Source organism: Phallusia mammillata, chromosome 2 (genome assembly GCF_965637545.1).
Source record: "Phallusia mammillata chromosome 2, kaPhaMamm4.hap1.1, whole genome shotgun sequence".
NCBI classification, from domain to species: Eukaryota; Metazoa; Chordata; class Ascidiacea; order Phlebobranchia; family Ascidiidae; genus Phallusia; species Phallusia mammillata.
The window spans coordinates 343,856-371,473 of record NC_137253.1 but is presented as its reverse complement, the minus strand read 5'-3'; the positions used below and the strand labels follow the sequence as shown (position 1 = coordinate 371,473).

Below are 27,618 nucleotides of genomic sequence, written 5' to 3'. Positions count from 1 at the left end.
AAAATTTGACTGCGTGATGACCTTTTGCCAAATGCAAACTCAAATAAAGAAGTAACGTTTCATTGGTCCAAGAACGATAGTAGATTGCGTTTTTTTGCTGCACAAGTGACTTACAAGTTAAACTTTTACGCCTTGATGGAATTGCAAGTTCAGAAGTTCGTTAATGTGCATTTATTTCCGAAAATTATTGAGCGCGAAACATATTTATTGAACAGCTGTGAAAATAAACATTGCGTCATCAGCGATCAGCTGTTTGTAAACAGACGTGGCGAAATATTTTCATCTTTAAAGTTGAGACTGTTTTTGGTCGTTTTGTCGCAAAATTATGAAGATTAAAGACAAAATCGTGCTTTTGCTTTTGCTGCCTGATAAGAAGTCGTATTTTGTTAAAAGTTAGTTTCAAAATTTTTACATATTTAATGAGAAAAATAACGGCCCAAGTAGACATAAAAAGCAACTTGCCTCAATATCACTGATGTGGGCATGAGCATTTGCAGAAGCAGTTATAAAATAATAAACCATGTTGCATTTACATCTATTTGAGCTTTTATTTTTATGACTAAATTTATGAACAGATCCAGGCATATTGTTTAATATATTTTTACATTAATTATTTTGAACTTACAATTGGATTTTTGCAGAGGTTATGAAGTGCTTGCGATGTCAGTAGATGTCTACAACATGTGGCTGCATCTTGTATTTTCTGATCACTCACTTGTTATAACTGATGTGATGGATTTTGAAAAACCAAATGTCACTTCAGTTTCCAGGTTTCACAGCTCGTGTGTCTAGGAAATCAAGGTTTGTCTTTATAACATACATATATTGAAGTTACATCACTAAAAAAATTATATTTCATCACAAAAGACAGACACACTGCTCTTCGATATCCAAAATACTGAAAAACAGTGACTGATCATTTTTTAGTGATTTATTTTTTTAAATGTTAAATGTGCTCAAAAAAAGCATCGTCAGTTTCTGTACCCCTCACATCCATGGAGATCATTACATAATTCATAACAAAAAGTATATAAGCTTATGTCAATAGACATACTATAACTATTCAAATATCATCAGTAGTGGCTAAAAGTGAATGAAATGTTGTAACGTCAGCTGCTGTAATCATGTCTCATGAGTGTAAATTGTCTGCTCCACACTAATTATAACAGTGGAATTATAAATGTAAACCAAATTCAGAAAAGTCTTTCTGATTTAATTTATATAGTCAAATTCTTGTTTTGTTTTTGCCACTGATTTAAATCACTGGGGCACAAAACCCTGTTTACATGTAATAATAGTTTCTTCCTTATGGTGTTTTTGCAGACTCTTTCTGATTGTGCTGAGTCAGCTGTTTTGTTTCGGTTTCAAATGACGGCAGAGTCAGGATTTGGAAAATCGATGACCAAACATGTGTACGAACCTTATATATTGTGGCTGTTTGTAGGATCTATGTATTGGACGATCAATAAGAACATTATATATTGTGGCTGTTTGTAGGATATATGTATTGAACGAGCAATAAGTTAGTTATTAAATATTTGTAGGTTCTGAAACACACAATTCTATTGGAAAGTATGGAGAAACACTCCACGGACACTAAAACATCGGTTGAAGCACGTTGCATTTCTGTTCATAATGACGGCAAACACATGCGGTTGGCGACAGGAGTGGGAGTATCCAGCAGTATGTATTCAACATACTTCCCAATTCAATTTGTAGTCATCTTTATGTCTGGGCACATTGGGGAATTCTGCACACAATTTAACACTCTTTATCATAAATATGCATCAGTAATTTCATCGCTGGTTTCTAGGCTGATCCTATTTTAGCTTGTTTTTCCAAGCCACAGTAAATTTGGAATTTGGTTTTAAGTTGTTATTTTTGATTTGTTTTTTTGTAATCCTTAAGACTAAATAGTTTTGCTTTTTTTATGACAACCAATCATTTGTTTTTAGTGTGTACGACCTTATGACGTTTAAGAGGATATCATTTATTTCGTCACACGACGGGGATATATTAAGCATGGATTATTCTCACCGTGGTTCGATGCTTGCAAGCGCGAGTAGAGATCGATGTGTTCACATGTTTACTGATAATTATATTCCGTCCAACACGATACCTGATCATTCTGCTGCCGTCACTGCTGTGAAGTTTGCGAACCGAGATTATGAGGTAAACTGTCATGTAGGGAAGTTGAAACTAGTATAAGTAGGTATTTTAGAATAGTTGTTTCGATTCTAGAATATCTAATCCAAGTCTTATATAATTTTTTATTGTGATCTGGACAACAATGTTTCCCGAGGTAAACTGTCACTGGTGTGGCTATTTCCATCCAGTTGACACAAAATGTAAATTCAATGCACTAAGTATCATTTACACAAGGGGTGGGCAACCTGCGGCCCGCGGGCCGCATGCGGCCCTCCATTAAAGGTTGTGTGGCCCGCAGAGACGCTTGGATTTCAAAAGTACTGGCAAACGAGTGAAATTATTACATATTTTTGAACTGATTAATGCGTCTGATGCTAGTTTTCTGCGATCTGGAAAAATGTGGCAAGAATCAAATACTACAAAAACTTGTAGTTAGGTATATTTGGTAAGAAACAAAGCAAAATCACTTTGTGTTATGTACATGTGCGGCCCGCGATCCAATTTTGACATTTATAATTGGCCCTACAGTAAAAAAGGTTGCCCACCCCTGATTTACACGAACTACAATAAACTGCATTAAAATGCTGAAATTTGAATGATACAAGTTAACAAGGGTAAATTTGGCAAATGCAACACACACGTTTAAGTGATTTGCCTTTGTTGAACCAAATATGTAAGATTTGAAAATCTAACTTTTTTCTGAACCTTTCTTTGTACATTGCTTTTTACTTTGCCTAAGCTTTTTTAATTATATATATATATATATCAGTCACAGTGAAAGTGTCCAGTTTTTAGCTGCATTTGTTTTTGTACCACTTTTGTGATTTTTGTGTTTTAGTCTCATTATGTTGTTTAACAGAGAGCATAGTTGTTTAATCTTGATGTTGACAATTCTTGGTCTAAATCAGATTTATAATTGCAGTTTCGACTAATGAGCTGTGGAACAGACAAGTCTCTCTACTACTACAACTGACATCAGTTGAGAACAACATTACATTGAGAAACACTCGATGGCTGACATGGACATTGTTAAGTAAGCAAATCCACAAAATTTTAAACCCAGTCATTCTAACTGTGGATTTTATTCATCGATGATTCAGTGCTAGTTGCGTGCAGCTGCAATTTAACTGAATATGACATCTTTGGTGCAAAACGCTTGTTGCAACCTCGTGTGTTGATAAAAACATCTATGTCCTCCCGTACACCACAGGTCAGTGTTGGTTTGCATTGTTGAGAAAATTGAAAAGCAATTTGCAGTTATACAATATTAATAAGCACTTCCACTTAATTCAATCAAACATGTTTTATTCATGTCAAATGACTAAATGTATGTCTAGCAAATTTACTCATGGTAGGAATTTCACAATACTGGCCTTTTACAAGTTTGCATTTTTTCTGCATCAGTTTTTAAATTGCTTTAATGTATTTGCAACTGTTTTTCCAATTAACATTTTTAACAAGAATCTTTTGTTTGTCTCGCAGGAGATTGTGTTTGCATGATCAGCCGGCATTCAGAGGTAGCGGTTGCTCTCACTTTCGACCACAACTCTCATATAATCTCCGCATCTGCCGACAGTTGCATATTTGGGCGGACATTTAGCCATCGGGTGACAGAAGAGCTCAAACAAACCCAGAAAGGTGCCACCTCCATGCCTGGAAGTCCAGATTTGAATAAAACCTCGTATTTTGCTACAAACGACTAGTTTACAGTAGAAATAATCGATGATTCGACGCATCCTAGTAATGTTGACATCCCGTTCAGTGATGAGTTTGACGACCCTTCAACTTGGACATTTCACAACAATCCAGGTAATTTCTGTTGCTGCGATTTCCAAATGATTTGTCCGTTAGTTGAGGTGTTTGCAGAGTTGCTTTGGTAATGATCCCAGAAAATATCCTGCATTAGGAAAGACATTATTTATGTTTTCCGAAATAATTTTATTTTATCACATATTCAAACTTATAATCTTTTTTTGTATCTTGATTTTTGTTCCTTGATTTAAACAGAATGACCACTGTTTTGGCTGGTTTGATATGTTACTATTATCATATTTATTGACATTCAGAATACACTTTTTTATTTTATTATGATTCCTTTATTGTTTTTCTTATTACACACATCAGTACAAACTTCATTATGTAAATTTAATTTGTAAAGAAGTGTCAACATTTTTATGCATTTTGCTGGTTTGTATGTATTTTGTTTGGCTTTTTAAGAACTTACAATTGCTTTTTCAGATGCTGAGCAACAAAATACTGATGAGTCATTGTTGTCAAAGTGAGTGACTAAGCAGTTGTCCAACGATGAGTCAGGGTTATTAAGCAACAAACCTTTACCTGAACTGGGGAAATGGGAGATAAATTACACAAAGAAAAGGTGGGATGTTGGGATTTAACTTTACAAATATGTGACAGACTAAAAACTTTGACAAGTCTGAAGTCGTCCACTGTTTTATTTAGACATATATATTTCACCTAAGTAATAGGCAGTGTTAGTTTCTAAAAACAACTAAGTCACATTGCTAAGCTGTTTATGTTTGGCCTGGAAACCAATTTTCTTAGGCAAGTGTAGGCTGACCCTTGGGGCTAAATAGTTTTGACCAGTATATGCTTGGCAAAGCCACATATACATTTTAAACTTTGATTTCATTTCTAAATGTCTTTTTGTATTCTATCAGGCTTGCACAGTAGCAGAAGGACACATACATACCAACATTTGAGTCATAGCTTGGATTTGCTGATGGATTATTTTCTTTGTCCCCCCCCCCCCACACACACACACTTTTATATGGTATTTTCAAGATTATCCACTAGAGCATTGATGGTTTAATGTGTCGGGTATGCAATTTTTTTACAGCAAGTGTTTTGTGTTATGGCAAAGTACGGAAACCCCTGGTTTTTGCACCTTTTTCTTCACTGTAGGTTTTTAAAGCTGTTTAATTGAAGCCGGTCATAGAATATACTTTACAAATTTACACTCTTTAAGCCATGTGTGCGTATAGTGCTGGAATTGTGTCTTTCCATTTTTCATTTTGGGTGTAATGTGTTGGTCTCAGAAGGTAACATAAGATAAGACATGTTACATTTAAATTCAAGCTGTTATTTTTATGTTTTGATTCAAACAGGCTAACTTATCTAGATATAAACCCCTATGTTTTTTGCACCAATTGTTTAAGTTGTTTCTACTTTGTATTTGTAGTCTAATTGCTGTATATGTTCATTAGTGTGTCCCTTGATTTCACAAACCTTCCTGCTTGGAAACATTTGACATTGCATCTCCTCAGACAGTAAGGTTGCTGAAATAGTTTAATAGAAGATGTGTTTTGTAGAAGGCATGGTTCCAGTAAATGAAATGTCCTATTTTAGTGGATCCTATTATGTATGCTTTCGCTTGTGTTCAAAATCTGATGCATGTTTTTGGCGTAAATAAAGTTTTCTTTTAGATCTGTCCGTGTTGTTTTGCATTGTGTAAAATAACTAAACTCTTTATTATGTTTGTGTTGTTACTTGATAAGGCAGACAGAGATTTATTTAAACATAGAATAAAAGGAATCCATAAAATCACATGTAAACGTTGAGATTTGTCAAAAAATGTTTGTTGACAAGCTTTTTGTGGAAATTTGGTCACGCACTAACGACCATGTCATGAATAGTGATACCATAAAAAAATACTTTGTTATCAATTGCGGCATGAATTTGGGGAAAAAATTGCACTTTTGTAGTTAAAATAAAACTTGGTGTTTTAATTTACCGCAGTTGTTTAAAAAAAATTATTAGTAATGTTTTCTGAATCTAATTAACGTGACGCAATAATTCATGAGTTTGCCAAATATGATTTCAGTGGTTAGTTGTGACGTAACATTTTTTCAGAAGTTTCCAGTGCCGAAATTCAGCTATTGCTGGCTATCTCCGGTTTTGTTTTGTGCCAATGAATGGGCAATAAATTCTTTTTCATAAAAATTTGACCGCGTGATGACCTTTTGCCAAATGCAAACTCAAATAAAGAAGTAACCTTTCATTGGTCCAAGAACGATAGTAGATTGCGTTTTTTTGCTGCACAAGTGATTTACAAGTTAAACTTTTACGCCTTGATGGAATTGCAAGTTCAGAAGTTCGTTAATGTGTATTTATTTCCGAAAATTATTGAGCGCGAAACATATTTATTGAACAGCTGTGAAAATAAACATTGCGTCATCAGCGATCAGCTGTTTGTAAACAGACGTGGCGAAAAATTTTCATCTTTAAAGTTGAGACTGTTTTTGGTCGTTTTGTCGCAAAATTATGAAGATTAAAGACAAAATCGTGCTTTTGCTTTTGCTGCCTGATAAAGAAGTTGTATTTTGGTAAAAGTTAGTTTCAAAATTTTTACATATTTAATGAGAAAAATAACGGCCCAAGTAGACATAAAAAGCAACTTGCCTCAATATCACTGATGTGGGCACCAGCATTTGCAGAAGCAGTTATAAAATAATAAACCATGTTGCATTTACATCTATTTGAGCTTTTATTTTTATGACTAAATTTATGAACAGATCCATGCATATTGTTTAATATATTTTTACATTAATTATTTTGAACTTACAATTGGATTTTTGCAGAGGTTATGAAGTGCTTGCGACGTCAGTAGATGTCTACAACATGTGGCTGCATCTTGTATTTTCTGATCACTCACTTGTTATAACTGATGTGATGGATTTTGAAAAACCAAATGTCACTTCAGTTTCCTGGTTTCACAGCTCGTGTGTCTAGGATATCAAGGTTTGTCTTTGTAACATACATATATTGAAGTTACATCGCTAAAAAAATTATATTTTATCACAAAAGACAATTGTAAACAATAAATGTTATTAATCGGGACACACTGCTCTTCGATATCCAAAATACTGAAAAACAGTGACTGATCATTTTTTAGTGATTTATTTTTTTTAAATGTTAAATGTGCTCAAAAAAAGCATCGTCAGTTTCTGTACCCCTCACATCCATGGAGATCATTACATAATTCATAACAAAAAGTATATAAGCTTATGTCAATAGACATACTATAACTATTCAAATATCATCAGTAGTGGCTGAAAATGAATGAAATGTTGTAACGTCAGCTGCTGTAATCATGTCTCATGAGTGTAAATTGTCTGCTCCACACTAATTATAACAGAGGAATTATAAATGTAAACCAAATTCAGAAAAGTCTTTCTGATTTAATTTATTTAGTCAAATTCTTGTTTTGTTTTTGTCACTGATTTAAATCACTGGGGCACAAAACCCTGTTTACATGTAATAATAGTTTCTTCCTTATGGTGTTTTTGCAGACTCTTCCTGATTGTGCTGAGTCAGCTGTTTTGTTTCGGTTTCAAATGACGGCAGAGTCAGGATTTGGAAAATCGATGACCAAACATGTGTATGAACCTTATATATTGTGGCTGTTTGTAGGATATATGTATTGGACGATCAATAAGAACATTATATATTGTGGCTGTTTGTAGGATATATGTATTGGACAATCAATAAGAACATTATATATTGTGGCTGTTTGTAGGATATATGTATTGAACGAGCAATAAGTTAGTTATTGAATATTTGTAGGTTCTGAAACACACAATTCTATTGGAAAGTATGGAGAAACACTCCACGGACACTAAAACATCGGTTGAAGCACGTTGCATTTCTGTTCATAATGATGCAAACACATGCGGTTGGCGACAGGAGTGGGAGTATCCAGCAGTATGTATTCAACATACTTCCTAATTCAATTTGTAGTCATTTTTATGTCTGGGCACATTGGGGAATTCTGCACACAATTTAACACTCTTTATCATAAATATGCATCAGTAATTTCATCGCTGGTTTTTAGGATGCACCTATTTTAGCTTGTTTTTCCAAGCCACAGTAAATTTGGAATTTGGTTGTTATTTTGGATTTGTTTTTTTGTAATCCTTAAGACTAAATAGTTTTGCGTTTTTTATGACAACCAATCATTTGTTTTTAGTGTGTACGACCTTATGACGTTTAAGAGGATATCATTTATTTCGTCACACGACGGGGATATATTAGGCATGGATTATTCTCACCGTGGTTCGATGCTTGCAAGCGCGAGTAGAGATCGATGTGTTCACATGTTTACTGTCGATTATATTCCGTCCAACACGATAGCTGATCATTCTGCTGCCGTCACTGCTGTGAAGTTTGCGAACCGAAATTATGAGGTAAACTGTCATGTAGGGAAGTTGAAACTAGTATAACTAGGTATTATAGAATAGTTATTTCGATTCTAGAATTTCTAATCCAAGTCTTATATAATTTTTTATTGTGATCTGGACAACAATGTTTCCCGAGGTAAACTGCCACTGGTGTGGCTAATTCGACCCAGTTGACACAAAATGTAAATTCAATGCACTAAGTATCATTTACACGAACTACAATAAACTGCATTAAAACGCTGAAATTTGAATCATACAAGTTAACAAGGGTAAATTTGGAAAATGAAACACACACGTTTAAGTGATTTGCCTTTGTTTGAACCAAATGTGTAACATTTAAAAATCTGACTTTTTTCCGAACCTTTCTTTGTACATTGCTTTTTACTTTGCCTAAGCTTTCTTAATTATATATATATATATCAGTCACAGTGAAAGTGTCCAGTTTTCAGCTTCATTTGTTTTTGTACCACTTTTGTGATTTTTGTGTTTTAGTCTCATTATGTTGTTTAACAGAGAGCATAGTTGTTTAATCTTGATGCTGACAATTCTTGGTCTAAATCAGATTTATAATTACAGTTTCGACTAATGAGCTGTGGAACAGACAAGTGTCTCTACTACTACAACTGACATCAGTTGAGAACAACATTACATTGAGAAACACTCGATGGCTGACATGGACATTGTTGAGTAAGCAAATCCACAAAATTTTAAACCCAGCCATTCTAACTGTGGATTTTATTCATCGATGATTCAGTGCTTGTTGTGTGCTGCTGCAATTTAACCGAATATGACATCTTTGATGCAAAACGCTTGTTGCAACCTCGTGTGTTGATAAAAACATCTATGTCCTCCCATACACCACAGGTCAGTGTTGATTTGCATTTGATGAGAAAATTGAAAAGCAATTTGCAGTTATGCAGTATTAATAAGTATTTCCACTTAATTCAATCAAACATGTTTTATTCATGTCAAATGACTAAATGTATGTCTAGCAAATTTACTCATGGTAGGAATTTCACAATACTGGCCTTTTACAAGTTTGCATTTTTTCTGCATCAGTTTTTAAAATGCTTTAATGTATTTGCAACTGTTTTTCCAATTAACATTTTTAACAAGAATCTTTTGTTTGTCTCGCAGGAGATTGTGTTTGCATGATCAGCCGGCATTCAGAGGTAGCGGTTGCTCTCACTTTCGACCACAACTCTCACTTGATCTCCGCATCTGCCGACAGTTGCATATTTGGGCGGACATTTAGCCATCGGGTGACAGAAGAGCTCAAACAAACCCAGAAAGGTGCCACCTCCATGCCTGGAAGTCCAGATTTGAATAAAACCTCGTATTTTGCTACAAACGACTAGTTTACAGTAGAAATAATCGATGATTCGACGCATCCTAGTAATGTTGACATCCCGTTCAGTGATGAGTTTGACGACCCTTCAACTTTGACATTTCACAACAATCCAGGTAATGTCCCTTGCTGCGATTTCCAAATGATTTGTCCGTTAGTTGAGGTGTTTGCAGAGTTGCTTTGGTAATGATCCCAGAAAATATCTTGCATTAGGAAAGACATTATTTATGTTTTCCGAAATAATTTTATTTTATCACATATTTAAACTTATAATCTTTTTTTATATCTTGATTTTTGTTCCTTGATTTAAACAGAATGACCACTGTTTTGGCTGGTTTGATATGTTACTATTATCATATTTATTGACATTCAGAATACACTTTTTTATTTTATTATGATTCCTTTATTGTTTTTCTTATTGCACACATCAGTACAAACTTCATTATGCAAATTTAATTTGTAAAGAAGTGTCAACATTTTTATGCATTTTGCTGGTTTGTATTTATTTTGTTTGGCTTTTTAAGAACTTACAATTGCATTTTCAGATGCTGAGCAACAAAATACTGATGAGTCAGGGGTGCAAAAATGCGTTCGCACGGTCGCGCCGCGCGGAGTCGAGCGGCGACCGAATTACGTTAATTGCATATTTTATAGGCACTATCGCGATGTAACTGTGTAAAATGTGCAATCATCAATTGACATGACATGACGTGACTGTGTCTGTCATCTGTTGAAGTAGTGATTTCCGCAAACGTTTTTAAAACCTAAAAAGAACATTTACTTTTCACTATCATAATAAGCATTCTTACACATTGGGCGCGAATGTGATGCTAATAGTCGTGGGTATGGTGCAATCGCACACGTGTCTCAAAAAGAATTTGCAACGCACATGCACTCAACAACACGTCACTCACGCCGCACAAACATTTTCAACGGATTGTAGCTATTAAATTGTTTTTTTTATGTTCTTTTCAACAATGTGTCCTCCTCTTTGGGGATAGAAATATGGTAGGCCTAGTTGCAACACAATCTCTGCGTCAAGTTTGGACGTTTGCTGTTCCTATCTGAGAACGTATGAGACGAGCCGAAAGACCGATTTGCCGAATCAGCAATTTTAACGACGATTTGTCATGCGTCGGGATAAAAACTGGATATCGGGCAAACCCCAATTCCAAAACCTATGTCAATAGACTATGCCGTGATGTTACCGAAGCACAGTGCTCCACAACCTGTCGCCGTATGCTACTCGAAAATGCGACCGCGAAACCGTATATGGAAGTAAATGTGTGGGCGGTACTGCATTGATTTAAACTTAATTTTAAACGACTAGCAATGGATTTTTCGGGGCTACTCTCGGTAGCAATACGTGACAGACTTTTTGTACGCCCTTGTGTGCAAACAATGCCAAATGTCGGGCAACAAACAACTTAACAATTTAGATAGTGGCGTCATTAACAATTGAAACAAATCATTAAAGCTGCACAGTTCAATCTATGGATTAGACATAAAATTCTTTAAATCACTAGATTATAAACAATTTGATACATTTGGTGGCAGTTTGTAAAATAGGGACCTGTGATACGGCCTGTGATTAGCGAAATGGTTGTGCATTAGGTGGAAAAAGACACATACACAAAACGGTGTGTGCTACTAAAATTTTTTGCGCGCTACCAGATTCCGAAAAAATTTTTGCACCCCTGTGATGAGTCATTGTTGTCAAAGTGAGTGACTAAGCAGTTGTCCAACGATGAGTCAGGGTTATTAAGCAACAAACCTTTACCTGAACTGGGGAAATGGGAGATAAATTACACAAAGAAAAGGTGGGATGTTGGGATTTAACTTTACAAATATGTGACAGACTAAAAACTTTGACAAGTCTGAAGTCGTCCACTGTTTTATTTAGACATATATATTTCACCTAAGTAATAGGCAGTGTTAGTTTCTAAAAACAACTAAGTCACATTGCTAAGCTGTTTATGTTTGGCCTGGAAACCAATTTTCTTAGGCAAGTGTAGGCCTACCCTTGGGGCTAAATATTTTTGACCAGTATATGCTTGGCAAAGCCACATATACATTTTAAACTTTGATTTCATTTCTAAATGTCTTTTTGTATTCTTATTTCAGGCTTGCACAGTAGCAGAAGGACACATACATACCATCATTTGAGTCATAGCTTGGATTTACTGATGGATTATTTTCTTTGTCCCCCCCCACACACACACACTTTTGTACGGTATTTTCAAGATTATCCACCAGAGCATTGATGGTTTAATGTGTCGGGTATGCAATTTTTTTACAGCAAGTGTTTTGTGTTATGGCAAAGTACGGAAACCCCTGGTTTTTGCACCTTTTTCTTCACTGTAGGTTTTTAAAGCTGTTTAATTGAAGCCGGTCATAGAATATACTTTACAAATTTACACTCTTTAAGCCATGTGTGCGTATAGTGGGATTGTGTCTTTCCGTTTTTGATTTTGGGTGTAATGTGCTGGTCTCAGAAGGTAACATAAGATAAGACATGTTACATTTAAATTCAAGCTGTTATTTTTATGTTTTGATTCAAACAGGCTAACTTATGTGGATACAAACCCCTATCCTTTCAGCACCAATTGTTGTTTCTACTTTGTATTTGTAGCCTAATTGCTGTATATGTTCATTTGTGTGTCCCTTGATTTCACAAACCTTCCTGCTTGAAAACATTTGACATTGCATCGCCTCAGACAGTAAGGTTGCTGAAATAGTTTTAATAGAAGATGTGTTTTGTAGAAGGCATGGTTCCAGTAAATGAAATGTCCTATTTTAGTGGATCCTATTATGTATGCTTTCGCTTGTGTTCAAAATCTGGCGCATATTTTTGGCGTAAATAAAGTTTTCTTTTAGATCCGTCCGTGTTGTTTTGCATTGTGTAAAATATCTCTTTATTATGTTTGTGCTGTTACTTGATAAGGCAGACAGAGATTTATTTAAACATAGAATAAAAGGAATCCATAAAATCACATGTAAACGTTGAGATTTGTCAAAAAATGTTTGTTGACAAGCTTTTTGTGGAAATTTGGTCACGCACTAACGACCATGTCATGAAAAGTGATACCATAAAAAAATACTTTGTTATCAATTGCGGCATGAATTTGGGGAAAAAATTGCATTTTTGGAGTTAAAATAAAATTTGGTGTTTTAATTTACCGCAGTTGTTTAAAAAATTTATTAGTAATGTTTTCTGAATCTAATTAACGTGACGCAATAATTCATGAGTTTGCCAAATATGATTTCAGTGGTTACCGTATTTGCTCGATTATAAGCCGCGGCTTATATTGTTTTTCAGCTGCCGTTTGTGAGGCTTATAATCGAGGGCGGCTTATATTTTAATTTTTTCCGAAATCATTTCTACACTCCAACATTTTAAATTATTTGGGGTTCAAAACATGTATGCGTGTACAGATCATACGTCGATATACGTTCTGTTGGGTACAGTTATCAACGTAACTAACATATATGGGCAAATAGTCATACCATATAACCAGGGGCGGCTCGTGCGAGGGGGCTGCGGAGCTGCAGCACCCCCAGTATTTTTACTTGACATTCCTATTCCAAGTTGTTATACAAAACAATCTTTACATATAGTTTTTATGTTTGATCAGTGTATACTAAGAATAACTTTTATGGCATTAATCGGCATTTTATTAAAATAAAATTAATAAAAATTTTGTATTATTTAAAAAAAAAATTTTGAAAAAATAATAATATGTTATCTATGGCGGAGCTGCAGCTCCAGTTTCGTGACGTTTCATGACGTTTTCAGTTGTGCGCATGCGCACTTGGAAAAGCTACATGCCGGGCGAAATAGGCGAGAGGGGGCTGTGGCTCGCGCAGCCCCTCGCGTGACGTAGCGCTAGTTGTGTTGTCTGCTTCGCATCAGTGAGCTCCAAAGCCAAACGCGTGTACTGTGTTTTTAAGTTCGACAGTAAGTGCAGTTAAAGAATTACTTTGCTATCATTAAATTTGTTGTTTGACTGTTAGTCGTGACTTTTTAAGATGACTGTAAGTGGGTTTCAGGTTTTACAGTTATCATTGAATTAAATAAGTGTATCTAATCTAACACCTTGAAAAAGAAAAAAAAGGTCATCTAACACCTTCAAAAGTCACAATTAACCTTTATAATAAATAACTGAATTTAAAAGAGTTATGAAAGTATGGGACAAAACATCTGCTACTCCAATGTCATGCAGGAATAAGCAACAACAAGAAATACTTAGTTTTAGTTCCTAATGCTACCAAACAATAATTAAATTTGTGACTGTGAAGTTAAATGCCTTACTGAAATTCAGGCAATATCAAATGCAGAACTAACAACTGCAAGCAACAGGAATTTTGAAATGAAGACAAAAAAGAGTGAAGACAATTTAAAGTGTGGATTTCTTAACACACCATATGGACAGTATTTGGCAAATACAAATACTATTTGCAACCAAGTGCAATCATGTGTATTGATATAATGGACATGTACTGTTTGTCTAAACAGTAGCTGCTAAATTGCTTCACAGGAAGTGTTGCTTAAGAATGATTATTCTACAGACAAGATAGTAGTGACACCAAGCACATCCTATTGTTGACAAAGAACAGCTAGCTACTCAAAATGTTTCTGTAGATCTGATGTTCATGATTACTTTGAAAATAATTAATCTAGAGATGATGTTTTGACAAGTTAAACTACTAGGATGAAAAATCCTTTTTTGCTGTTTCCATGATTCCTTCAAAGGCAAAACAGTTCTTTTTAACACTGACAAAGATGCCAGTTTTGCTGAGGAACACCAATATATCCAAAAGACTTGCAGTGCTAGTACTAAATAGAAAAACATTTTCTTAGTTATCATTTGGGATTAAGGAAGAAGCTATCAATTATCATGCCCTAACTATAACCTCATGATTCATTTTGGTTGGAAAAAGGAAGCACAAGATTCAATAGTATGGTTTAAATTTAAGTGGGAGTGTTGTAAATTTTAAAGCTTGAAGGCGGTTTGAACTTGAAGGAGGAATTACAAGCTATTTGTCAGCAAGCAGCAATTATTGCAGTTAAGAAACTAAAATACAATTAATAGTCTGTACGCAAAAATTCAAGAAAGATGTTTAAATGAACAAGTTCTGAAACCAATGTAATGTGGTTGTTAAATTTGTTAGTTATGATACCAATAAAAAGCTGTATGGCTAGTTTTTTTGTGTGACAATAATCTGTGAAGTGTCATAGAATATGTTGAAAACGCTGACTGTGACTAAATTTACTTAAATGAAACATGAAAATTTTTGTTGTCGAACTGAAATTCCTGTTGTGTTTTACCGTATTTACAACCGCTTCGTTTCGAAGCTGTGCCACGTATGTTTTTGTTTTTCACATTATGACTGAACGTTATTGTGTTTAGCCCGTCGCTGTGCAAGTAAACAAAATACACAAATGATGCCGTCTGCTGTTTACACTCGTGTACATTATTGCGTCACAATAAAATTGCGTCACAATGGGTTATTGTGTTTAGCCCGTCGCTGTGCAAGTTATTGTGTTTAGCCCGTCGCTGTGCAAGTAAACAAAATACACAAATGATGCCGTCTGCTGTTTACACTCGTGTACATTATTGCGTCACAATAAAATTGCGTCACAATGGGCAGCACCCCCACAAATTTTAGGCACGAGCCGCCACTGCATATAACTACAGAAAGATGCATTAGGAAACAATCGTATCTAAAATTCCAGCGTGCGGCTTCCAATCGAGGGCACCTTACATTATTTTTTTAACGCCTCAACATGCGGCTTACAATCGAGGGCGGCTTATAAACGAGGGCGGCTTACAATCGAGCAAATGCGGTAGTTATGACGTAACATTTTTTCAGAAGTTTCCAGTGCCGAAATTCAGCTATTGCTGGCTATCTCCGGTTTTGTTTTGTGCCAATGAATGGGCAATAAATTCTTTTTCATAAAAATTTGACCGCGTGATGACCTTTTGCCAAATGCAAACTCAAATAAAGAAGTAACGTTTCATTGGTCCAAGAACGATAGTAGATTGCGTTTTTTTGCTGCACAAGTGATTTACAAGTTAAACTTTTACGCCTTGATGGAATTGCAAGTTCAGAAGTTCGTTAATGTGCATTTATTTCCGAAAATTATTGAGCGCGAAACATATTTATTGAACAGCTGTGAAAATAAACATTGCGTCATCAGCGATCAGCTGTTTGTAAACAGACGTGGCTAAATATTTTCATCTTTAAAGTTGAGACTGTTTTTGGTCGTTTTGTCGCAAAATTATGAAGATTAAAGACAAAATCGTGCTTTTGCTTTTGCTGCCTGATAAGAAGTCGTATTTTGGTAAAAGTTAGTTTCAAAATTTTTACATATTTAATGAGAAAAATAACGGCCCAAGTAGACATAAAAAGCAACTTGCCCCAATATCACTGATGTGGGCATGAGCATTTGCAGAAGCAGTTATAAAATAATAAATCATGTTGCATTTACATCTATTTGAGCTTTTATTTTTATGACTAAATTTTTGAACAGATCCATGCATATTGTTTAATATATTTTTACTTTAATTATTTTGAACTTACAATTGGATTTTTGCAGAGGTTATGAAGTGCTTGCGACGTCAGTAGATGTCTACAACATGTGGCTGCATCTTGTATTTTCTGATCACTCACTTGTTGTAACTGATGTGATGGATTTTGAAAAACCAAATGTCACTTCAGTTTCCAGGTTTCACAGCTCGTGTGTCTAGGAAATCAAGGTTTGTCTTTGTAACATACATATATTGAAGTTACATCACTAAAAAAATTATATTTCATCTCATAAGACAATTGTAAACAATAAATGTTATTAATCGGGACACACTGCTCTTCGATATCCAAAATACTGAAAAACAGTGACTGATCATTTTTTAGTGATTTTTTTTAAATGTTAAATGTGCTCAAAAAAAGCATTGTCAGTTTCTGTACCCCTCACATCCATGGAGATCATAACATAATTCATAACAAAAAGTATAAAAGCTTATGTCAATAGACTTACTATAACTATTCAAATATCATCAGTAGTTGCTGAAAATGAATGAAATGTTGTAACGTCAGCTGCTGTAATCATGTCTCGTGAGTGTAAATTGTCTGCTCCACACTAATTATGGGTTCCCTTCCCTGAAGGGGACACATATTGTTTTTGTCTATCTTTTTTTTTCTTTTTTCTTTTTTTCTTTCTAACGCAGATTTGTTCCCACGTTTTGGTCAAGAAAGATTGGTTCAAACTTTTCCAAATTTACACACATGACAGATATTGGTCTAAACATGGTCCATGTGACTTTTGACCCCGTTTGATCCCTCGGTTCACCCACAGCACCCCAAAACGTGAAATTTTTAGCACGGCTATTGTTCCCATGTTTTGGTCAAGAAATAATGGTTCAAACTTTTTCAAATTTACACACATTACAGATATTGGTCTAAAATGGTCCATGTGAATTTTGACCCCGTATGACCCAGAGGTTCACCCACAGGCCCCCGAAATGTAAATGTGTCTAACGCTCGTTTGGTCAAGAAAGACACTGTAGGCAGAAGTACCAAGAGAGTAACTCACTGGTTTACGATAGCGGGAGGGCTCAGCTTGACGTCGGACAGACGTTTTACGAGACGTCGTTTCAGTGATTAGAAATCAGCTGTTTTGCACAGAAATGCTATGTCGTTTTATTAAGTTATCACTCACATTTTTAGTTTTGGCGAAGGTTTTACACCTATGACGTGATTTAAGCCTAATAACCGTGCTTCGGTTTTGTACATGTCAAGAAAAACTTTGTTAATTAAGATGAAACAATTAACTTGACTTTTTTGCCAAAGAAATGTTTTTTTAAATGCTCGCTGTCAGGTTGGTCGCTGCATGATCACGGGTTACTTAAGGTCAACTAGTCGGTATTACAAGCACAGCTCAGAACTTTCTTTATAACGTAGCGTTTTTTGACAATCAATTAAGGAGTCAATACTCAAGGCATGTATAAATTAGGCTTAACAGTATTGTTGAACACGAATGACGGCGTGCTATTGAAAACGGTGTCAAAAGGTCAAACAGTCGTTTGGCGTGTGCACCCTGAAAGGTTACTACAGGTCAATGGTACTCGTTTTGCGAAACAAAGTTAAACGAAAAACAATTTGTTATGTATACACTTGTAGCAAATTGCTTTTTAATTTAAAGTGTCTGTAACACAACTGTTACAGCATTCTAAAAAAAATTGTGTTCAAAACCCGACCTTGGAGGACTATATCTGGGTCAAAGCAAGAGATTAGATTTAAGTCTTTGTTACGTTTTTTTAATTTTGTAATTACATGACAATAATATTGCAAAAAGAATACAAACATTTTTTTTTATTGTTGGGTTAATGCTTTCTAAAAATTTGTCCTTAAGAATGTAAAAATCACCGCAACATTTGTTTACTGTAAATCCGCACAAACGCACGTGTGGGGACCCATTAGTTTTTGTTTACAAAAACAATCATATGTGTAGATCAAATGATGTGTATAGTAAATTGGTAAATATCGTATAGAATATATAAAATGGAAGTATATCAGAAAGCCACTCTTCTAGTTATAACAGTGGAATTGTAAATGTAAACCAAATTCAGAAAAGTTTTTCTGATTTAATTTATTTAGTCAAATTCTTGTTTTATTTTTGTCACTGATTTAAATCACTGGGGCACAAAACCCTGTTTACATGTAATAATAGTTTCTTCCTTATGGTGTTTTTGCAGACTCTTCCTGATTGTGCTGAGTCAGCTGTTTTGTTTCGGTTTCAAATGACGGCAGAGTCAGGATTTGGAAAATCGATGACCAAACATGTGTACGAACCTTATATATTGTGGCTGTTTGTAGGATATATGTATTGGACGATCAATAAGAACATTATATATTGTGGCTGTTTGTAGGATATATGTATTGAACGAGCAATAAGTTAGTTATTGAATATTTGTAGGTTCTGAAACACACAATTCAATTGGAAAGTATGGAGAAACACTCCACGGACACTAAAACATCGGTTGAAGCACGTTGCATTTCTGTTCATAATGACGGCAAACACATGCGGTTGGCGACAGGAGTGGGAGTATCCAGCAGTATGTATTCAACATACTTCCTAATTCAATTTGTAGTCATCTTTATGTCTGGGCACATTGGGGAATTCTGCACACAATTTAACACTCTTTATCATAAATATGCATCAGTAATTTCATCGCTGGTTTCTAGACTGCACCTATTTTAGCTTGTTTTTCCAAGCCACAGTAAATTTGGAATTTGGTTTTAAGTTGTTATTTTGGATTTGTTTTTTTGTAATCCTTAAGACTAAATAGTTTTGCGTTTTTTATGACAACCAATCATTTGTTTTTAGTGTGTACGACCTTATGACGTTTAAGAGGATATCATTTATTTCGTCACACGACGGGGATATATTAGGCATGGATTATTCTCACCGTGGTTCGATGCTTGCAAGCGCGAGTAGAGATCGATGTGTTCACATGTTTACTGATGATTATATTCCGTCCAACACGATAGCTGATCATTCTGCTGCCGTCACTGCTGTGAAGTTTGCGAACCGAGATTATGAGGTAAACTGTCATGTAGGGAAGTTGAAACTAGTATAACTAGGTATTTTAGAATAGTTGTTTTGATTCTAGAATATCTAATCCAAGTCTTATATAATTTTTTATTGTGATCTGGACAGCAATGTTTCCCGAGGTAAACTGTCACTGGTGTGGCTAATTCGACCCAGTTGACACAAAATGTAAATTCAATGCACTAAGTATCATTTACATGAACTACAATAAACTGCATTAAAACGCTGAAATTTGAATGATACAAGTTAACAAGGGTAAATTTGGCAAATGCAACATGCACGTTTAAGTGATTTGCCTTTGTTTGAACCAAATGTGTAACATTTAAAAATCTGACTTTTTTCCGAACCTTTCTTTGTACATTGCTTTTTACTTTGCCTAAGCTTTCTTAATTATATATATATATATCAGTCACAGTGAAAGTGTCCAGTTTTCAGCTTCATTTGTTTTTGTACCACTTTTGTGATTTTTGTGTTTTAGTCTCATTATGTTGTTTAACAGAGAGCATAGTTGTTTAATCTTGATGCTGACAATTCTTGGTCTAAATCAGATTTATAATTACAGTTTCGACTAATGAGCTGTGGAACAGACAAGTCTCTCTACTACTACAACTGACATCAGTTGAGAACAACATTACATTGAGAAACACTCGATGGCTGACATGGACATTGTTGAGTAAGCAAATCCACAAAATTTTAAACCCAGCCATTCTAACTGTGGATTTTATTCATCGATGATTCAGTGCTTGTTGCGTGCAGCTGCAATTTAACCGAATATGACATCTTTGGTGCAAAACGCTTGTTGCAACCTCGTGTGTTGATAAAAACATCTATGTCCTCCAGTACACCACAGGTCAGTGTTGGTTTGCATTTAATGAGAAAATTGAAAAGCAATTTGCAGTTATGCAGTATTAATAAGTATTTCCACTTAATTCAATCAAACATGTTTTATTCATGTCAAATGACTAAATGTATGTCTAGCAAATTTACTCATGGTAGGAATGTCACAATACTGGCCTTTTACAAGTTTGCATTTTTTCTGCATCAGTTTTTAAATTGCTTTAATGTATTTGCAACTGCTTTTCCAATTAACATTTTTAACAAGAATCTTTTGTTTGTCTCGCAGGAGATTGTATTTGCATGATCAGCCGGCATTCAGAGGTAGCGGTTGCTCTCACTTAATCTCCGCATCTGCCGACAGTTGCATATTTGGGCGGACATTTAGCCATCGGGTGACAGAAGAGCTCAAACAAACCCAGAAAGGTGCCACCTCCATGCCTGGAAGTCCAGATTTAAATAAAACCTCATATTTTGCTACAAACGACTAGTTTACAGTAGAAATAATCGATGATTCGACGCATCCTAGTAATGTTGACATCCCGTTCAGTGATGAGTTTGACGACCCTTCAACTTTGACATTTCACAACAATCCTGGTAATGTCCCTTGCTGCGATTTCCAAATGATTTGTCCGTTAGTTGAGGTGTTTGCAGAGGTTTGATATGTTACTATTATCATATTTATTGACATTCAGAATACACTTTTTTATTTTATTATGATTCCTTTATTGTTTTTCTTATTACACACATCAGTACAAACTTCATTATGCAAATTTAATTTGTAAAGAAGTGTCAACATTTTTATGCATTTTGCTGGTTTGTATTTATTTTGTTTGGCTTTTTAAGAACTTACAATTGCTTTTTCAGATGCTGAGCAACAAAATACTGATGAGTCATTGTTGTCAAAGTGAGTGTCTAAGCAGTTGTCCAACGATGAGTCAGGGTTATTAAGCAACAAACCTTTACCTGAACTAGGGAAATGGGAGATAAATTACACAAAGAAAAGGTGGGATGTTGGGATTTAACTTTACAAATATGTGACAGACTAAAAACTTTGACAAGTCTGAAGTCGTCCACTGTTTTATTTAGACATATATATTTCACCTAAGTAATAGGCAGTGTTAGTTTCTAAAAACAACTAAGTCACATTGCTAAGCTGTTTATGTTTGGCCTGGAAACCAATTTTCTTAGGCAAGTGTAGGCTGACCCTTGGGGCTAAATATTTTTGACCAGTATATGCTTGGCAAAGCCACATATACATATTAAACTGTGATTTCATTTCTAAATGTCTTTTTGTATTCTTATTTCAGGCTTGCACAGTAGCAGAAGGACACATACATACCAACATTTGAGTCATAGCTTGGATTTACTGATGGATTATTTTCTTTGTCCCCCCCCCCCCCCCCCCACACACACACACACACTTTTATACGGTATTTTCAAGATTATCCACCAGAGCATTGATGGTTTAATGTGTCGGGTATGCAATTTTTTTACAGCAAGTGTTTTGTGTTATGGCAAAGTACGGAAACCCCTGGTTTTTGAACCTTTTTCTTCACTGTAGGTTTTTAAAGCTGTTTAATTGAAGCCGGTCATAGAATATACTTTACAAATTTACACTCTTTAAGCCATGTGTGCGTATAGTGGGATTGTGTTTTTCCGTTTTTGATTTTGGGTGTAATGTGTTGGTCTCAGAAGGTAACATAAGATAAGACATGTTACATTTAAATTCAAGCTGTTATTTTTATGTTTTGATTCAAACAGGCTAACTTATGTGGATACAAACCCCTATCCTTTCAGCACCAATTGTTGTTTCTACTTTGTATTTGTAGCCTAATTGCTGTATATGTTCATTTGTGTGTCCCTTGATTTCACAAACCTTCCTGCTTGAAAACATTTGACATTGCATCGCCTCAGACAGTAAGGTTGCTGAAATAGTTTTAATAGAAGATGTGTTTTGTAGAAGGCATGGTTCCAGTAAATGAAATGTCCTATTTTAGTGGATCCTATTATGTATGCTTTCGCTTGTGTTCAAAATCTGGTGCATGTTTTTGGCGTAAATAAAGTTTTCTTTTAGATCCGTCCGTGTTGCTTTGCATTGTGTAAAATATCTCTTTATTATGTTTGTGCTGTTACTTGATAAGGCAGACAGAGATTTATTTAAACATAGAATAAAAGGAATCCATAAAATCACATGTAAACGTTGAGATTTGTCAAAAAATGTTTGTTGACAAGCTTTTTGTGGAAATTTGGTCACGCACTAACGACCATGTCATGAAAAGTGATACCATAAAAAAAATACTTTGTTATCAATTGTGGCATGAATTTGGGAAAAAAATTGTACTTTTGGAGTTAAAATAATATTTGGTGTCTTAATTGATCGCAATTGTTTTCAAACTTTTTTGGTACAGTTTTCTGAATCTAATAAATGTGACGTAATAATTCCTAAATTGACAAATATGATTTCAGTGTTTAGTTATGACGTAACATTTTTTCAGAAATTTCCAGTGCCGAAATTCAGCTACTGCTTGCTATGTCCGGTTTTGTTTTGTGCCAATGAATGGGGAATAAATGCTTTTTCATTAAAAAATGATCGCGTGCTAACCTTTTGCCGAATGCAAACTCAAATAAAGAAGTAACGTTCATTGGTCCAAGAACGGTAGTAGATTGCGTCTTTTTGCTGCACAAGTGATTTACAAGTTAAACTTTTACGCCTCGATGGAATTGCAAGTTCAGAAGTTCGTTAATGTGCATTTATTTCCGAAAATTATTGAGCGCGAAACATGTTTTTTGAACAGCTGTGAAAATAAACATTACGTCATCAGCTGTTTGTAAACAGACGTGGTGAAAATTTGTGTCTTAAAAGTTGAGACCTTGAGACTGTTCTTGGTCGTTTTGTCGCAGATATATAAAGATTAAAGACAGAATCGTTAGGTAACTCAGCAGGGCTGCCACTCCTTGGGATTTTTCCCAAGATCTTGGGATTTCAGTGCTGAGCTTGGGACTTTGGAAAAAACGTTTTAAATCTTGGGATTTTTTTATATTATCCGTTGAATACGTTTAAGGTTAACTTATTACCATTTTTCATCAAAAATAATCGTTTTTCAAAATCCATTTTTTGAATTAACAGTTTGCATAACAGTGCTTTGTCAATTTAGTGATCGAAGCCGTGTAAGTTGATTGAAAAACACTGTCAAAACTAGTAAGTCAGGCCAGCATTATTGCTTTTTCGATGTATCATGTACCAGTAAAAAGATGTACACAAAAACTATTTTTTCTTTCGTATTTTACTGGTATTTCTTAGCGTCTGTTTGAAGGTACGTGGTGGCTGGGTTCTGGCGTACTATAATAATTATGTTGCCTGCACTAGATTAGATATATATTGTGTGTTTGCCATTTTTTAGGTGAACTTGTGATTTTTCGACAAACCTTGGAATTTTTGGTAAGTGATGAACCTTGGGATATTTTAAAATTTTCAGCGGCAGCTCTGTGACCCTGTTTTACAGTTTACTAAGAAACTTTTCTGCCTTGTACGAACTTTAACTTGTACCTTATGTTTTGTCAGGTTTCTAGAGTATTAATATTCAATTCATTCCAAAGATCTGAATTGCAACAGAGAGAATGGTATCCAAACTTTGTCTTCTACTCCAGCTTAAATTATGACAAGATTGGGTGCTATTTTTCCATTGCCAGTCACCTACCTTATATCACTGTCCTGTGAAGATGCAGCTGGTGGGCTTGGACGGCTGAGGCAGTTTTTTCGTTCTAAGCAAAGACTTTAGAACAACATTCAACATCTGAAAGGTGGGCATGTGTGTTGTAGTTTTCTACTGTTTAGCTGTTAGCCTTGGAACAGTACTATACAGCCGAATTATGTCCAATTGGTACCTAGTCCGAAATGGCCTGTGCGATAATTTGGATTTTCTCTTGTATCCTATATGCTGTAAAATTTAGGGATACAAATATGATATAGAATCAAATGCATTTAGTGCTATGATTTGATCTTAAATTTATATTGTTGATTTTGTTTTAGGTTTGAGATATTGGCTAACCCGCTGAGGCACACACTTATGATACCAATTAGAAAACTGATGGATATTATTTTTTTGAAGACAGCACAGCATCTATTAATGAGGTATTTTAATGTGAGGTGATATGTTAAGTTTTATTTGTTTTATTTTAATGTATATGCTACATGGTTTGGAGTAGCATGCTCTTCTCCACTATAAAGCTCTTTGAATGAGACATGATACTGCTGGTTGACTTTTTGATGACAGCGAGCCCGGTATCAGTAAAAGGCTCAGTAGCAAGCAAAAATGTGTATGTATATAATAGTTTTTGACTCAGTTAGGCGATGGGGCTGTAGGTACATACCATGCATTGTAAGGCAGATTAATTTATTCATAGTATAAATCATTAGTTGAGTGTTTCTTGGCACATGTAGGTTTTTCAACCAGTGTCCTCAAATATTTAAGAGGCTCCTAGGTGGATCTTTGGCGAATAGTACCATAACACATTTTCTCGCCAAACATTTTTTGTTTGCCTTATGTACTGCTCTTTTTATATTTATGTTGCAGGTGGCCACATAAGTTCAATTCGCTTTCCATGCGAACTATTGTCTTAGCGGGATGCAGTGGTGATGCAGGAGGTAGAAGAAATCTTTGCAATAAACTCATTTGGGCTACAAAATACAGTGCTTTTGCTGCATGATCAGAAGTATCCACCAGCGTATGTACACAAAAATGCTGTCTTTGCAATTTCGAACAGCTATCCTAGGTAAATGCTGCAAAATGACACTTATACAATTAGTCTTTTTCCTGTTTTTTTTGTAGTGTAATGTTTATGTGTTGTACCTAAACAAATCCCACAGCCTGGCAATGAGTTGTGGCAAACATATTGTCATCTTCTGCTTTAGTGTGTAGAAAACAAATATAGAATCGATGTATTTACAGCTTTGATTAGATCAGTGGTTCTTATCACTAACTGGACTATACCGTCAACTGTATACGAAACAGATATTTACAAGAGACTCTAGTTCTAGTTTGATGACATCACAAATAGCATGGTTATGAGTGAAACATATTGAGACTGTTAGAGTAGAAGTGCATAACAACATTTGCCATCGAAGTTACTTCTTTTTTATTTTGAAAACGTTGCAGGACGCGGAGAAATTTATTTAGTTTAACTTTTTATTGAATTATTTTGAATAAATTTTACCCTCATTACAAAATTTTTGCTGGTTACAATAATGATAATTAAGAATCTAAAAATAACTATAACAGAAAATCTATGTTACCCCTTTTAAAATGCCAAATTACCACTTTGGGGGTAACTACCCACAGGTTAAGAACCACTGGATTAGATCTTAAATTTATATATTGTTGATTTTGTTTTAGGTTTGAGATATTGGCTAACTTCTTTGTTTTAAGAGACAGCACAGCATCTTTTAATTAGGAATTTTAATGTGATGTGATATGTCAACTTTTATTTGTTTGATTTTAATGTATATACTACATGGTTTGGAATAAAATACTCTTGGAGTAGCATGTTTATCGAAAGCATTCGTGACCCCCACTAAAATGGTAAACAACCCTATCTTAGGTCGCAACACATAGGTTAAACACCACTGGTGTAGATTCTGCTCAAACCATTGGTAGCTGTTGTTTTTTTGTTGTTTGATGCACAGGTATATTTTCCTTTTAGATGTTAAACTTTTCTGTTTTTAACAGGTTTGTTTGGTCACATGATCCAACATGTGTTCATCCAGATTACAAGTGACATCCATCATGAGTCTTTTATGCAAGCCTGATATAGAAAAGATTGGATTATTATGGGTCCCTTTCCCTGAAGGGGACACATATTGATTTTACTCAAAATGTTTTTGTTTTTTTCTTCTCTTTTCTCCTACCCAAAGTTTGTCCGACTCTTTTTTTTAATTTAATGTTTGATGGCTTTTCCTGAAATTTACACGGATGGTAGATATAGTCATGTAGATGTTCATCTCACTTTGTTTTTGTTGATAACCTCAGTATTTACCCCACTAGCCCCCTAAAATAGGTATTTTCCCCCGACTTGTTTTTCTATCAAATGCTTGATGGATGTGGCTGAAACTTATACAGATGGTAGATATAGTTATGTAAATGTGCATCCCACTTGGATACTCGTAGTATTTACTCCACCAGCCCCCTAAAATGGGTGAGTTTGTAAACAATGTCAGAATTGGCTAAAATTTGGATAGCTTGTAAAGTATGCCAATTATCGTTATTGCACCATTGCAGTTCGGGGGTTGTTAACAGCCCTTTGACGTCAGAAACATTAACGGTTGTTGTTTAAAACACCTCTAGTGGTTAAAATTTTAAATGTTGGCAGATTGGACTGAAATTTTGCAGTACTATTAATTGAGTCATTGTGGTTTCCGACTTTTAAGTTTGTTTGTGTTGAACCTCAATTAGTTATCCTACTAGCCCCTTACAATGAGTTTTTCAATTTAAATAGTTTTTACTCCATATAACATATTTAGATATGCACAGTACCAATCACTGTGTTTGTCTTCACAATACCAAACTTACTCATTGTTATCTATTGAATTGCATTATTTTCAACTTTGCATGTGTGGGGACCCATGAGTTTTTGCCTGCAGAAACAACCAAGGTTATAAAAGACGATGGCTAATATGGGACTCAATACAAAATAAGCATAGGAAATTAATTTATGTTTTAAAATAGATCATAGTGTTTCTGCAAGGGCAATGTGTTCTAAGCCACCCTTCTAGTTTTCTGTTGTTTAATGCCCCAATGTATTCCTTTGAGATGTTAAACTTTTCTGTTTTTAACTGGTTTGCTTGGTCACATAATCCAACATGTGTTCATCTAAACATTTTTTGTTTGCCTTACCTACTGTTCTTTGCATGTATTGTAGGTGACCAAATAAGTTCCATTCACTTTCCATGTGAGCTGTTGTCTTAGCAGGATGCAGTGGTGATGCAGGATGTGGAAGGAATCATTGCAATAAAAAGTGCTTTTGCTGCATGATCAGAAGTATACGCACAAAAATGTTGTCCTTGCAATTTCACACAGGTAACCAAGGTAGCTCCTGTAAATTATACCTATTTTTGTATTTATATTCCTGTTCTTTGTAGTGCAGTGTTTATGTGTTGCCCACAAACAAATCCCACAGCCTGTTCTTGGAAACTCTTTGGCACACTGCAGGGCATAAATATGCAAATTTCATACTCGGGTCAGTTTGTGCAACTGCTCAGCCGAGCAGCGAGCATCAAAACAACAGTGCTCGGTACCGAGTACTCGGGTTCTAGCTCGGCTTCGCCCATCCCTTGCCAATAAGGTACATAAGAACGACCTGATTTAATCGCGTTAATAGTCGTGCCCCCGAAAAACAGTATGAAGTTCGCTTGTCATTTCCGTTTTGCTTACATGAACGAATTGAAACTTTTCAAGCTATGTCTAAATGCAATTCCGAAT

General features: G+C 35.1%; 1 protein-coding gene and 4 long non-coding RNA genes across 7 annotated transcripts; all 5 read left to right on the top strand.

Annotated features, from left to right (window-relative positions):
• The first annotated feature begins 285 nt into the window (after positions 1-285).
• LOC145213370 (uncharacterized) lies at positions 286-2,089 on the top strand. The gene is made up of 3 exons (XR_013856825.1): positions 286-801; positions 1,324-1,412; positions 1,545-2,089. It is a non-coding gene; the product is annotated as an uncharacterized LOC145213370 (long non-coding RNA).
• Positions 2,090-3,040: 951 nt separating this feature from the next.
• On the top strand, positions 3,041-4,515 carry LOC145213369 (uncharacterized). Its single transcript, XR_013856824.1, has 3 exons — positions 3,041-3,358; positions 3,631-3,957; positions 4,387-4,515. It is a non-coding gene; the product is annotated as an uncharacterized LOC145213369 (long non-coding RNA).
• Positions 4,516-7,311: 2,796 nt separating this feature from the next.
• Positions 7,312-12,574, top strand: LOC145214801 (mitogen-activated protein kinase-binding protein 1-like). Its single transcript, XM_080083405.1, has 7 exons — positions 7,312-7,546; positions 7,732-7,869; positions 8,135-8,351; positions 8,922-9,209; positions 9,483-9,809; positions 10,239-11,513; positions 11,818-12,574. The coding sequence occupies exons 2-4, from the start codon at positions 7,823-7,825 to the stop codon at positions 8,970-8,972; spliced, it is 315 nt and encodes a 104-aa protein (XP_079939531.1). The 5' UTR covers positions 7,312-7,546; positions 7,732-7,822; the 3' UTR covers positions 8,973-9,209; positions 9,483-9,809; positions 10,239-11,513; positions 11,818-12,574.
• Positions 12,575-18,355: 5,781 nt separating this feature from the next.
• Positions 18,356-21,387, top strand: LOC145214258 (uncharacterized). Its single transcript, XR_013857008.1, has 4 exons — positions 18,356-18,809; positions 19,082-20,156; positions 20,430-20,737; positions 21,008-21,387. It is a non-coding gene; the product is annotated as an uncharacterized LOC145214258 (long non-coding RNA).
• Positions 21,388-22,721: 1,334 nt separating this feature from the next.
• Positions 22,722-27,442, top strand: LOC145214257 (uncharacterized). Of its 3 annotated transcripts, XR_013857006.1 has the most exons (8): positions 22,730-23,582; positions 23,706-23,944; positions 24,174-24,275; positions 24,718-24,916; positions 25,537-25,604; positions 25,870-26,335; positions 27,059-27,216; positions 27,279-27,442. It is a non-coding gene; the product is annotated as an uncharacterized LOC145214257 (long non-coding RNA). The 3 variants fall into 3 exon arrangements; XR_013857005.1 differs by having other exon boundaries at positions 22,722-23,582; positions 25,870-27,216; XR_013857007.1 differs by lacking the exon at positions 25,537-25,604 and having other exon boundaries at positions 22,722-23,582; positions 25,870-27,216.
• The last annotated feature ends 176 nt before the right edge of the window (positions 27,443-27,618 follow it).

Excerpts from the sequence above, each read along its gene's own strand:
- LOC145214801 (XM_080083405.1), top strand. The coding sequence starts at position 7,823 with ATGATGCAAACACATGCGGTTGGCGACAGGAGTGGGAGTATCCAGCA. Across the intron at positions 7,870-8,134 it reads AGGAGTGGGAGTATCCAGCA|TGTGTACGACCTTATGACGT; the intron begins GTATGTATTCAA and ends ATTTGTTTTTAG. Across the intron at positions 8,352-8,921 it reads TTGCGAACCGAAATTATGAG|TTTCGACTAATGAGCTGTGG; the intron begins GTAAACTGTCAT and ends TTATAATTACAG.